This window comes from Ovis aries, chromosome 2 (assembly GCF_016772045.2).
Source record: "Ovis aries strain OAR_USU_Benz2616 breed Rambouillet chromosome 2, ARS-UI_Ramb_v3.0, whole genome shotgun sequence".
Lineage (NCBI taxonomy): Eukaryota > Metazoa > Chordata > Mammalia > Artiodactyla > Bovidae > Ovis > Ovis aries.
Window position 1 is genome coordinate 174,967,280 of NC_056055.1, and position 14,248 is coordinate 174,981,527.

Genomic DNA, 14,248 nt, shown 5'->3' on the forward strand with positions numbered 1-14,248 from the left:
TTTTCATTTATGTATTTTGTTGTGGATGCATGTACATTATACTTCAGGAATGGGCATGTTGACTAAATCACTTTCAGGAGAGTCTAAAGAATACCTTGTCTCGTATTATTTTAAGCATAAATTATCTTTGAATATCCTCTCATTAAAAGTGAAAATTGTTAGTTTGGACATGAACATTTACTAATGCAGTATCTTTCTTTAAACAGAATTCGAGAGCTCACCTCATCCAGAATTGGTTTGCTTACTCGCATCAGTGGGCAGGTGGTACGGACTCACCCAGTTCACCCAGAGCTTGTGAGCGGAACTTTTCTGTGCCTGGACTGTCAGACAGTGATCAAGGATGTGGAACAGCAGTTCAAATACACACAGCCAAACATCTGTCGAAATCCAGTTTGTGCCAACAGACGGAGATTCCTGCTGGATACGAATAAATCAAGATTTGTTGATTTTCAAAAGGTATTAATTCTGTTTAGATCAGATTCAGCCTGTGCTAATAATGCACTTCTAGGCACTTGTACTTATTATTATAAGCTTAACTTAGGCAATGTTGTAATTGCTTAAAGATCCATGACTTACATAAAAACTGACTACAAGTTTAAGCTAAAAATTTGTCAGGCAAATTTCAATTATCAGTGTATAAATGTGTTCTAACTTTTAATAACTTGGATTGGAAGCTCCTTCAGACAAATAAAACATATTTGTCAAAGAATAAACAGTAATTAGTTATCACTGTAAGTTAGAGTTATGGAAACTTTGAAGAAGTAGAAAGATTTGGAGATGGCGGTTAAGGAGGAGGAAGGCATAAGTAAAAGGACAGGTGAAAATGGACACGCTTGTCAACAGCTATGGGGATTATCATGATTAAAGTAGAGGAACCAAACTGGAGATCGTCTGAGAGATGATTTGATGTGCAGCATGGAAGTGCTTGGATCCTCAAATTGAGAAGTTTGGACCTGTTTTGAAAAACAAGAGGAATACATTTTCAGAGGACGTGTATTTTTCTTTGTATTAGGAAGATTAATGGGATGACAGTGGTAGTATTTAACAAAGAGACTAACAGGCAGTTGTGGTTACCTGGGCAATAGATAGATGGTAGCAGTCAAGAATGAAGGGGCTAAGTGTCTTCAGGACTGAGTAACTCTGGAATATGCAAGGAGGAAAGAAAAGTTGCAGCAGCTCAAGCACTAGGAGAATGAGAACCAGACTAAAATAAATAATATTAAATTCAACTTTTAGTCTTTACTTAGTTTTCTTGTATTATTTTGATACTTGGTTAGTAAGAAGCCTGTACCCTACCCACAACTTTGGGAAAGAGATGCTTTGTATCTGATAAAGAACTTGATATAAAAACCAAATATCAAAAGATGAATTTAGGTTGGCAGGGGGGAAAACAGCTGTAATAAAGGACATGCTTGACAATTGGGGAAATACGAAAGTAGACTGGATAATAGAAGGCATGGAATTAAATACTTATATCCTTGATGTGATTCATGGCATTGTGGCTACATAGGAGATTGTCTTCACTCTTAGTAAATGAGTGCTTTAATATTTAGGGGTAAAATATCTTGATTTTTGCAACTTCTTTCAAATAATTTAGTAAAAATATGTATATCTTAAGTAATGTTAACAGTTGCATTGAGGTGGAGGGTATACTAGATATGAAAATTTTCATAAAATTTCCCTGACAATTTAGAGGAGAATGGGACCCAAAACACATAATTAAAGTAAATTTCAACAAAGAGAACAAAATATGTATTGTTTAATGAGATAGCATATTCAAAAGCAGAGACATTACTTTGCCAACTAAGGTCCGTCTAGTCAAGGCTATGGTTTTTCCAGTAGTCATGTATGGATGTGAGAGTTGGACTGTGAAGAAAGCTGAGCGCCGAAGAATTGATGCTTTTGAACTGTGGTGTTGGAGAAGACTCTTGAGAGTCCCTTGGACTGCAAGGAGATTAGTCCTGGGTGTTTATTAGAAGGACTGATGTTGAAGCTGAAACTCCCGTACTTTGGCCACCTCATGCGAAGAGTTGACTCATTGGAAAAGACTCTGATGCTGGGAGGGATTGGGGGCAGGAGGAGAAGGGGATGACAGAAGATGAGATGGCTGGATGGCATCACAGACTCGATGGACGTGAGTCTGAGTGAACTCCGGGAGTTGGTGATGGACAGGGAGGCCTGGCGTGCTGCGATTCATGGGGTTGCAAGGAGTTGGACACAACTGAGCAACTGAACTGAACTGAATGAGAATAAAAGTGAAGTTGCAGTTTTTAAGTAGACGTAATCTCTTACCAAATTGAAAAGAATTTTTTAAGATGAATGTTGACACATGTCAAAAGTCTGCCAACTGGTAAGATAATTTAGGATATATCAATGTTTGTGCATTTAATTTAGATCACATGGCACATGAAAGAGATCTCTCCTCATCCTTGGCCACTTATTTGTCTCTGTTATAGGTTCGTATTCAAGAGACTCAAGCTGAGCTTCCACGAGGGAGTATCCCCCGCAGTTTAGAAGTGATCTTGAGGGCTGAAGCTGTGGAGTCAGCTCAAGCTGGTGACAAATGTGACTTTACAGGGACGCTGATTGTTGTGCCTGACGTGTCTAAGCTTAGCACACCAGGTCAGTAATCTGTGGCTCAGGTTTAACAAATTCTCAGTTATTGCAGAACATCTAGCTTCTTGCCTCTTCCTTGTCTTATTTTTGGCTACCAATCAGAGTGAACAAGGAACTATAATGATAACAAAGACTAACTGGTTTTGCTACAGAAGGTACTCTTCTGAAAATTCCAAAGCCTAAATGAAATTTTAGATTTTTTTGGTTTTATTTATCTGGGCAGTTCTGATTATCAGTACCTTCAGTATCTAGCTATGAAACAACCTGTCATTCAATGTTTCAGGAGCACGCGCAGAAACTGATTCCCGAGTCAGTGGTGTTGATGGATATGAGACAGAAGGTGTTCGAGGTCTCCGGGCCCTTGGTGTTAGAGACCTTTCATACAGGCTAGTCTTTCTTGCCTGCTGTGTTGCACCAACCAACCCAAGGGTGAGTGTCTTAGTAGAATGGCAAAGCTTAAGAAAGACATTACCTGAGGCTGCCACAAATTCAGTGTTAAAGACAAAGGTTTGGGTTGAGATTTGCTCTTTAGCTCTAAAACCAGACTTTTTCATGCCTTGTTTTCCTGACCTTAGGGAAAAGTCTTATTTTTATGTGTTCAAGTTCGGTGCTCTAAGGATATTGGTGCTATTATTATTAATGGTGGTTTTTCTGGAGGTGGGGGTGGTCTTGTTTGTTTTTTAATTGTTACAGTTCCTCTGTCACACTCCTTGAGAAAGTACAAATAGAAAAATTTCGTAATCTGGGCAATAGCTTATAAATTACTCTTTCTGAGAGTGATTGACTCCCTGGTATTGTAGTGGTTGAGAACTTAATTTTGTTTGCAGGATGGGAAAGCAGTGAGAAAAAGTTTGGAAAATAGTCCAGTGTTGGGAAATGAGGAGTGAACATAATATTCTGTTCATTCTCATCTTCGTAACAATGATTACCATTTTATTATGGCTCATCTCTTGAGCATCTGGATTCATTTAGATAGCAATGCAAAACAATGGTGGTAGCTTTTTTTGTTATTTATAAATCACTGGACAGATGACAAGCTCTTTGGTATTTTGGCTAACTTAGGCCTTTCTGGTTAGAAGATTTTTTTCAAAAAGACCTTTACAGGCAACAGATTTTGACCTCCCAGGATGTATTTTGTTTCTGGTGATGTTTCTTCTCTTTCACATTATTTTGACTTATTTCTATACTACTATTTTTTTCCTTTTCTTCTCCCCCTCAGTTTGGAGGAAAAGAACTCCGAGATGAGGAACAGACAGCTGAGAGCATTAAGAACCAAATGACTGTGAAGGAGTGGGAGAAAGTGTTTGAAATGAGTCAAGATAAAAATCTGTATCACAATCTTTGTACAAGCCTGTTCCCTACTATACATGGTAAGAAGTCTTATCTGTGAAATAAGCTTGAAGTCAAAGTAATGTTTGTAAAACAGCAACATGTGACTTCTTAAAATACACAAATCAGATGTTAAAAGGTTTTTAGTGGGTTTAGAAGGGGTTTTTAAAAGTCATTTATAAAAGGACAGATATTACATGGTTCCAGTTGAGATGAGATACTTAAAATAGGTAAATTCATAGAGAAAGTAGAAAAAGATTACCTGTTGAGGAGAGAAATAGGGAATTGTTTATGGATAGAATTTGTGTTTGGTGTTATGAAAAGACCTAGAAGTGAATGGGTTATGGTTGTAAAAGATAGTGAATGAATGTACTTAAACCCCTTCTGAACCCCTTAAAAATGGTTGCGGTGGTTAATTTTATGTTGTGTGTATTTTGCCAGTTTTCTTTTGAAAAAAAGAAAAAATCATTTAGTCTTTTTCTGGCTTTAGGACAGAACTGCACTTAAGTATATTCTTAATATGCCAGATTAACATCCTGATCTCTTTTTCTTGTTAGTTTTCACAATGGGAAGAGATTTCATATTGTTTTTTTGATTATATGTACTGTGCCTAAGCCTGGCATGCTGCAGTTCATGGGGTCACAAAGAATTAGATACGGCTTAGCGACTGAACAACTGTGCCTATACCTTGTGGTTTCTGCTTTCGCACTTTCTTAGCTGTTGGTTGCTAGCTGCTCACTGTCATTAAATCCCTTGCACACTGAAGGATATGACTAACTTTTCAGATCTCATGCTTTGTTTTTTTTCCATCCCTCCATATTCAGTTGAAGTAAAGGCAAGAGTTCATAAGATTATGGTTATTTGTCTTAGGTATGTATTTTTAATCATTGAAAATTAACCTTTTTTTCTGCTTAAATATTTGGTCAGTGAAATTGAACTGAAATCCTTAATATTAATAATCCTTTGTGGGTTTTAGAGTATCCTCCCTTAGAATGCTGCTGCTGCTAAGTCACGTCAGTCGTGTCCAACTCTGTGTGATCCCATAGACGGCAGCCCACCAGGCTCCCCAGTCCCTGGGATTCTCCAGGCAAGAACACTGGAGTGGGTTGCCATTTCCTTTTCCAGTGCAGGAAAGTGAAAAGTGAAAGTGAAGTTGCTCAGTCCTGTCTGACTCTTCACGAACCCATGGACTGCAGCCTACCAGGCTCCTCCATCCATGGGATTTCCCAGGCAAGAGTACTGGAGTGGGTTTGCCATTGCCTTCCTTAGAATGAGTCGGTATCAAATTTTTATACTGTTTCATTCCCCCACCATAAATTAATCTATTGCTTCATAACAAATTATCCCAAACTTAATGGCTTAAAACAACAAGCATATTTCATACTGTCTGTAGATCAGGAATTTGAGGGAAACTTAGCTGTGTGGTCTTGGTCAGTCTTTGTAGATTTTGTAGCCAAGATGTCAACTAGGGCTGTAGTCATCTGAAGGCTTGACTTGAGCTGGAGGATCCACTTACAAGGATGCACTCACTGCTTATCTGTCAGTGCTTGTTGTTAGCTGGAAGCCTCAATTCCTTACCATATGAGTCTCTTCCCTGGACTGTTTCAGTGTCCTCGTAGCACAACAGCTGGCTTCCCTCAGAGCATGCAGTCCAGGAGAGCAGAGCCAGGAGGAAGCAAAATGCTTCTCGAGACCTAGTGCTAGAAGTTTTACACCTTCTCTTCCACCATATGCTATTTGTGGGAACCAAGTTACTAAGCCCAGCCACACTGAAGGAGAGGAGAATTAAGCTGTCATCTAGAAATGAGGATTATCAAAGAATTTGTGGGTTATTTTAAACTACCGCACCTCCAACGCATTTGTTTCATACAGGTTATAAGTCAGAAATTTTGTTTTTGGAATGGATTTTAAATTTTCTGCTTCTAAGGAGTGCTTTGTGTACCTGTGCCAGCATTTCGTTGATGGCATTCACAGAAGGTCATAATAATTAAGACAGAAGAATGTTTCTTCCAATATCACATTTCTAAAATTTGGTGTTATGTTTTTTTTTAATTGTTCATTTCCTTCTTGTATTTAAAAACCATTTTTAGAAGCACTGTAGATCACATTCAGCATCTTGCCTAATCTGTATCAGTTCAATTAGCTTGTATTTATATTTAGCTTTGGGTCACTATTCCTGATACAAAAGAGGTAAGTCATGGATCATTTCCTGAAACTCTTGATAGAACTATATAACCTGCAGTTGGAAAGAACTAGCGAATATGGTAGGCTGTAGTGGACATAGTTTATTTATGGGGAGAGATATTTGAGGACCGTGACATAGGGAAAGACTTTGTATAGGAAGCAGGACTTATAGACAAGGAAAGACTCTTAGAATGGTGAGCATCAGCATCTGTTTCAGGTGAAGGTATTAGTATAGTGATTAGGTGACTGTAGATTCATAGGATGAGAACCAAGATCAAGATGAGAAACCAGAAAGATATTTTAACTTTGGTCTTAGCTTTGCTTCAGCTGCTTCTGCTCTTTTGGTTGGTAAACATGCCTTTGTAGTGTCCTGTGAAATTGTTTAAACTTGTGTTGAAAAACACTTTGGGTTTTTATTTCAGGTAATGATGAAGTAAAACGGGGTGTCTTGCTGATGCTCTTTGGTGGTGTCCCAAAGACAACAGGGGAAGGGACCTCTCTTCGAGGGGATATAAATGTTTGCATTGTTGGTGACCCAAGTACAGCTAAGAGCCAGTTTCTCAAGTAAGTGCCTAAGATAGTACAACAAAGAAAACAATACACATAGTTTCAGGCTTTCAAAAACTCTCTTAGGTTAAAGTACGCCTTAGTTTGCTAAGGAGAATGTAACAGCATTTTACAGATTTTGGAATAGGTAAAAATTGTAGTTACAATCCCACATAGAATTATTTTAATCTTTGTATAAAACTCTTTGAATGTATGAATATATGTATATCTCCATGGTTATAAGTCACAGCATGCATATTTTAAATTTTAATTAATACCTTAAATACTTTTCGATGTTTCTCTATTTTCACAATTGTTTTCTGTTGGCATATTATAGCTTAAAAGATAATTCCCCTACCCTGATATTAGACAATTTAACAGAGTAACTTATTTTAATGATCAAATACAGTGAACATCATAATGTGTATAAGTTTTTATTTTATTATTGTCCTTTGGGTAAATTCCTAGGCATAGGATTGCTGAGATTAAGAATACAAATGTCTTCACCGTTCTTATGCAGGACACAGTTTCCAAAAACAGTGTGATAAAGATGAGGCATTTTGTGCTGAACTTACCAATATGAATTTAGCAGTTTCTGCTTATTTTTAAAAGGTGTAAGTACTTGCTTAGTTTCAGACTTAAGAAACTTAGAGGTTAAGATAATGGCAACCAGTTTTTGAGCACCTCTTGTGTTCTTGGTGCTGTGTGTGTCTGTATATGTGTATTAGTCATAACCTGCCAACATTCAGACAGGCATATAATATTGTCTTTTTTTTTAGGGAGGCAAACAAAACTCTAAGTCTCAGTAAATTGTCTAGTTCCTTAGAGCTGACAGGTGGCTCTAAGCCAAGAGTATTAGAATTCAGCCTTTAATTGCAAAGCATGTGTTCTTCATACTGTATCAAGCTGCCTTTCCTTTATTTGGGAAACTTTTAACATGGCAGTGTTCTAGAACATAAAATTTTTAGCTGGAGTTTTATAATTAAATATTATTTCCTTCAAGTATATCATGGACTGAGTTCTAGGTTTGAAGATAATAGTCCTGTGTTAAATGAATTCTCTTTATTTTTCTCCATTTCTGTTGCTCCTAACCTCCCATCTCCCTATCACCACCACAAAAGATGTACTACAGTGTTGCCTCTGAGCAGTAGTGTATTGTACCTGATTATATTTGCTTTTTAACAATGTTAAGTCTTTTGATCCATGAACATGGGTTATCGTTCCATTTATTTAGGTCATCTTTAATTTCAGCCATGCTTTGTGGTTTTCAGTGTATGTGCTTGTGCTTTTATTAAATTTATTCCTAAGTATTTTTTTCTTTATGATGCTAATATAAATGGAACTGTTTTCTTTGATTCATTTTTGGATTGTCGCAAGTGTTTAGAAATACAACTATTGAACTTTTATCTTGCAACATGCACAAACTGATTTATTCTAACTGTTTTAGTGGACTTACTAGTTGTGTTTTAGTGGATCTAACTTGTCTGCAAGATCATGTCAAATGCAAATAGTGATAGTTCTTTCTTCTTCCAAATCTGGGTGCCTTTTTCTTTTTCTTGCCTAATTGCCCTGGCTGAATCTTTCAGTGTAATGTTGAATAGAAGTGGCAGGAATAGACCCTAAGTCTTATTCCTGTTCTTAAGGGAAAAGCAATCAGTCTTTTACTAGTAAGTATGATGTTAGCTGTGGGTTTTCATAGATGCCCTTTAGCAGGTTGAGGGAAAGCCTCTTCTAATTAGTTGAGTTTTTATCATGAAAGGGTATTAGCTTTTTTCACATTTTTTTACATCTATTATGATGCTTCGTATCTTTTTTAATATGGGATATTATTGTTTCTTAGTTATTAAGCCAAACTTCCCTTTTTTGAAATAAATTTCACATCTATTTTTGTTGTTGTTTGTTTTTTGTTTGTTTTCATTTTTTAAATGCAAGGTCTTCTAATAGGTTACTGGTACCAAACTATTAATTGATGTTTTTGTTGTGTATGAATTTCATCTTCCTTTAACAGGAATGGTTTTAGCCTATTCAGAAGACCAAAGGAAAAAAGACTTTCTATTTGATCTATGGCATATATCTTTATTAACTGTGTTTTCTTAATGCCTTTTCCAAATGTTCTCTTAAATTCTTACTTGATATAAACTGTATCAAGCTGATAATCCTGAAAAGGATGCTTTATAATCATATATTAATGAATATGATAACCTTGAACAGGCACGTAGAGGAATTCAGTCCCAGAGCTGTCTACACCAGTGGCAAAGCGTCCAGTGCTGCTGGCTTAACAGCTGCTGTTGTGAGAGATGAAGAATCTCATGAGTTTGTCATTGAGGCTGGAGCCTTGATGCTGGCTGATAATGTAAGAACATTTTACCTGGTTAGATAGAAATCAGAATATCCCCTACCCTATCAATAAAGACCTATAAGTTCCTATTAAGGTGTTCTTTTTCAAGAAAAAATAAAATACTTTTAGTAAATAATTTATGGTTTTATTAATCTAGAAATTGGCATTATCATCATTAGTCAATACTTTCTAAACTTCTGTAGAATATATTGCCTGCCCTGAGCTTGTTGTTTGCTATGACTAGTATGTCTCAGCACTTTTTCCTTTCTAGATTGTGATACATCTATGAGTATATCTATTGCATTTTGCATGTATTTGTCATAGATCTATTGTTAGATCTGTGAAGGCATGTAAATTGTAGCTATAGATACAGACATTATGTTCTAACTTCATCCTTCACTTTGAGCCTAAAATCAACACTGAAGTGATCAAGAATGTTTTGACCCTGAGATTTACACAACATTTTGATGTTGAATAGAAGTGCAATAAGTATCTGCCTGTTTTTAGTTTTGCCCTTAGTTTAAAGGGCAAACTAGAGTTTAAAATGAGTTGAAAGTTGTATGGTTCCCTTGGGGATCATGTACTGTCTTACTCTAGTAGAGGGAATTGGGATTGCTTACTTACCTTAGTAGTTTAAAGTCACTATGGTAGCAAACTTTGAGTTTCCTTGCCATTTTGACATCTGAAAGGAAGTTTCTTATGCCAGGCTTATTTGATTACAGGGTGTATGTTGTATTGATGAATTTGATAAGATGGATGTGCGGGATCAAGTTGCTATTCATGAAGCTATGGAACAGCAAACCATCTCTATCACCAAAGCAGGAGTGAAGGTATGTGTGTCCACTTCTGTTCCACTGCATCATGCCTTAGCCTTGTAGACTAGTGTAGCTCTGGAGATGATCACTTGGATAAAATGCATTACTTCAACATGAAATGCTGTTTATTGAAATGGAAAACACAGCCCTGAGGCTTATTAATCCAAATTACAGGTGTTGGGGGCATAGCTCAGGGGTAGAGCACTTGACTACAAATTACAGGTGCTGTTAAAGGTACTGTGAAAATTAATTTGTTATGAAACAAAGTAGAGGAAGTGCTGGTGAAATTTTTAGCTCTTTCAAAATTTCCACAAAGCTTCTCTGTAGTCTTGGCTAAAATGTGCTTCCAGTTGTAACAGAAATAAAGTTGACAAATCATTTAAATGGAAATAATAAGTACAATATTATGATTAGCATTAGAGAGAAATAAAGCTTTAAAAATAAAAGTAATACATTCAAATAGTTAAGAAAAATGTAACAGGTAAATAAAAATTAAAAAGAGAAATCTCCTCCTCCCAGCACCGGTAGATACTCAGAAGTGTCTGCTGAGTTTATGTCCCTTTTAGGAATATTTTATCATAAATAAGCATAATGCACATAAAGTTTTACTCCTTGCTCATTTAACTTTATAATTTTATTTTGGTAATCTTTCTATACCAGTATATATTAGATCCACTTTGGTTTTTTATTACTCCGTGATTTTCACTTGTATATACCCCAGTTTGACTCATTAGGCTTCTATAAAAAAGAATGATGTTTAGGTCATTTCCAGCCTTCTTTATTACAAACAACATTGTAAGAATTGTACGCCTCTTCCTATGTCTAGCTGCAAAATGAATTCTTAGTAAGAAATTGCTGACTTAAAGGGCATACACATCATACCAGCAACATCGTATGGGGATACCTGTTGCTATATCAGACTTTGATTTCGATAATTCAGTAGGTAAAAGATGATATCTTATTATTTTGGTTTTCTTTAATTATGAATGATGTTGAGGTTTCTCCTATGCCATTCCATTTGTCTTTAAACCTGTCATGATTTTTTTCCTTTTGTGGTCAGGCTACTCTGAATGCCAGGACATCCATTTTGGCAGCAGCAAACCCCATCAGTGGACACTACGACAGATCAAAATCGTTGAAACAGAATATAAATTTGTCAGCTCCTATCATGTCCCGATTTGATCTCTTCTTTATACTTGTGGATGAATGTAATGAGGTAACTACATGAGCCTTCCCTTTGAGCTTCCTTTATTATTTCCAGTTTGAGTAATTGATCGAGACAAGCCTGGAAGATGTACTCGTGAAGAATTGGTGCATGTGTTGGCACTGACCTTTCATATCTCTGAGTGGTACAGGATTAGATAGGTTTATTAAGCAACTCGGAATCACTTTAATTGATGGTTCTGTTTTATTGTGTTAAGGAATATCAAGCTTTTTGTTTTCGTTGCTACTTTTTAATTCTAAAAAAAAAAAACCCACACAGTTCTCAACCATACCGTTTAAGATTTTTATTAGACTTTTTTTTTTAATTACGGTTGAAAAGAATTCGGATACCAAACAACTTTCCTTTTTTTCCGCAAATTATGAGTCATTTGTCTCCCTATATCTTCTTTTCAAATTATTGCATGTGTCACATTTTTTTCTAATTATGTAGCAGTTTTAAGACTGAATGTAAAATTGTGGATTTACTTACATTCTAACATGTTGGTATTAGAGTTGAAAGAAAGTGAAAGTCACTCAGTCATGTCCAGCTCTTTGCGACCCATGGACTATACAGTCCATGGAATTCTCTAGGCGAGAATACTGGAGTGAGTAGCTTTTCCCTTCTCCAGGGGATCTTCCCAACCCAGGAATTGAACTCAGGTCTCCTGCATTGCAGGCGAATTCTTTACTAGCTGAGCCACAAGGGAAGCCCAGTATTAGAGTTACTTAGACTTAAATATTTAACAACATTGCATATCTCAGATGTATGCAGAACTGCAAAATGACCTTAGAAGGTAATAATGTACTGTACTTGTAATTACTGAGCATGGCGAGCCTACATTACATTAGGCAAAATACATAACTCTTACTTACAGTAAAGTTTTAAATTTATCTGAATAAAATTTGCCTTCCATTAATGTGACTATCAGAGGGTTTTCATGTTTTATCTTTGGGTTTAGTTCTTTTCTTTCACAAATCTGTATAAAATGTTTAACCCAGTCCCCACTCCCCATTGTTGGGCATTGACTGATTTTCATATATTTATGTCTCTACATAATTTATTTATTTTTAACTTTTTAATTAGAAATAATTTCAAACTTACAGAAAAGTTGTGGGAAATACAGTAATGCATATAGTACCCATATACCCTTTATTCAGTTCACATAAGTTTTTGCCCTGTTTGCTTTACCATTGCTCTGTGTATCTCTACATTTTTTTCTATACCATTTGAGAGTAAATTGCATATTTTTAGTATGATTTTATTCAAAGTTAGTAACAGTTTTATGATGATTATCCTCATATATTCATAAGTGGCAGCATGATATAGTGGCTAGGAGGACGTATTCTGAAGCTAGACTCTTCAAATCCTTGCTCAGTTACTGTGATGTTGGACAAATTACGTAATTTTTTCAGGCCTCAATGTACTTATCTGTAAAATGGGGTAGTGTTATCTACCTAATAAGGTTTTTGTGAGGATTGTATGAATTAATGCTTCCCGACAACACTTAAGGCTAGATCCTGGCATTTACTGAGGGCACTAGAACTCTTATTTCTGTCAGATTAATTAAGTTAGTTAATTTCTTCAAGAATAGTCTTAATTAGAGTAAGGCACAGGTATACATTTAAGCGTTTGATTTCAGACGAAACCGGTATTAAACTTTCCTCAGAAACTTGAACCCATTAATACATCTTATGCTTAAAGCTTGAGGTTATCATGCTACAGATAATTTCTTAATGCCTGGGATAGTCTGGATGGATGTTATTATAACTGATAAAAGTGATTTTCTTGTTTGGAATTAGGTTACAGATTATGCTATTGCCAGGCGAATAGTAGACTTGCATTCAAGAATTGAGGATTCCATTGATCGTGTGTATTCCCTTGATGATATCAGGAGGTATCTTCTGTTTGCAAGACAGTTTAAACCCAAGGTAACCTGCCCTTTTGTACTGTATTCAGGCATGATGAGTACGTGGCATTTAAAGAGATGCGTTACTTGAAAATTAACTGAACCTGATTTGAGGATTTTTTATGGTTGGTTGATTGGCTTGATCTGGGGGTTTGTTTGGGCATTTTTTGGAGGGGTGGATAATAGTTTATTTCTTCAAAAAGTCTTGAGAAAAAGTGTTTTAAAAGTCTGAAGAATTCCATTTCTTCTACTAATTAGGTGCTAATAAAAAGGTTTTTATGAGTGAAGAGTTTTGAATAACCACACAAACTAGATTTTATTTCAATCATTCTTCCTAAGAATCTTAAAACTGTATATGCTTAAATCAGTAGTCTACAGATGCTCTTGAATCTTTCTCTGAGGAAAAACTTAGGTTCCTCTAGTTCATTGTAATGAACATAAATAACTACCTTACAGTAATTGATGTAGATCTTTGGATTAAACCTGCACTGGATTTAGGGTGCTCACTTGGACGTTTATTTTTGTTTGTTTATTGTTATTATTTTTTAATTAATTTATTTCAATTGGAGGCTAGTTACTGCAATATTGTAGTGTTTTTTGCCATACATTGACATGAATCAGCCATGAGTATACATGCGTCCCTCATCCTGAACCCCTCTCCCACCTACATTTTAAAAAAAAAACCTCCATAATGCATATGTTGTTTGGCATTTTCCTAAAATAGAATATATAAAAATTTTTCATTTGATTTTTGTTGAAATGTCTACACTATTTCTGGCTTGACTTTTGGGAATTATGCTTAGATTTTAATCATCTAACACCTTCACTTGATAATCCGTATCAGAATTGAGTCTCACTGTCCCAAGGAAAGGGTAGAATATCACTTTTGTTTGCAGAAGCATTTGTTCTCCATGACTAACCTGGTCCCTCTATAACTTTGGCTTGCTTCCTTAACATACTTAGTTCCTTGCTCTAAAAAACTGAGTATCCTTTAGTTTGCCTTACTTTGTTGTTATTATTGAACAAATGATAAGGTTTACTGAAATAGCTGATATGTGGATACCTGAAATCACAGATAGTACCAAACCAAACACTATATATACTATGGTTTTTCCTATAAGTTAGCGCAATAAGAGAAAATCCGAATTGCTGGCATCACTACTCCTGTGCTTGGGAAGTGTTAGTAAGTTAAAAAAGGGTTACTTGAACATAAACACTGTGTTACCGTAACAGTTGATCTGACAACTGAGTTTGCTACTGACTGACTAATAAGCAAGTGCCATACATACTGTGGATACTCTGGATAGAGG

The 14,248-nt window shown here is 35.9% G+C and overlaps 1 protein-coding gene across 1 annotated transcript in view; it reads left to right on the forward strand.

Annotated features, from left to right (window-relative positions):
* Positions 1–14,248, forward strand: part of MCM6 (minichromosome maintenance complex component 6) — a 35,245-nt gene that overhangs the window by 7,147 nt on the left and 13,850 nt on the right. The window contains exons 4-12 of the mRNA XM_004004727.5: positions 207–456; positions 2,457–2,622; positions 2,900–3,045; positions 3,836–3,986; positions 6,552–6,693; positions 8,887–9,028; positions 9,736–9,843; positions 10,889–11,044; positions 12,832–12,960. Coding sequence (XP_004004776.2) covers positions 207–456; positions 2,457–2,622; positions 2,900–3,045; positions 3,836–3,986; positions 6,552–6,693; positions 8,887–9,028; positions 9,736–9,843; positions 10,889–11,044; positions 12,832–12,960 — 1,390 coding nt within the window. The remainder of the gene's footprint in view (positions 1–206; positions 457–2,456; positions 2,623–2,899; positions 3,046–3,835; positions 3,987–6,551; positions 6,694–8,886; positions 9,029–9,735; positions 9,844–10,888; positions 11,045–12,831; positions 12,961–14,248) is intronic.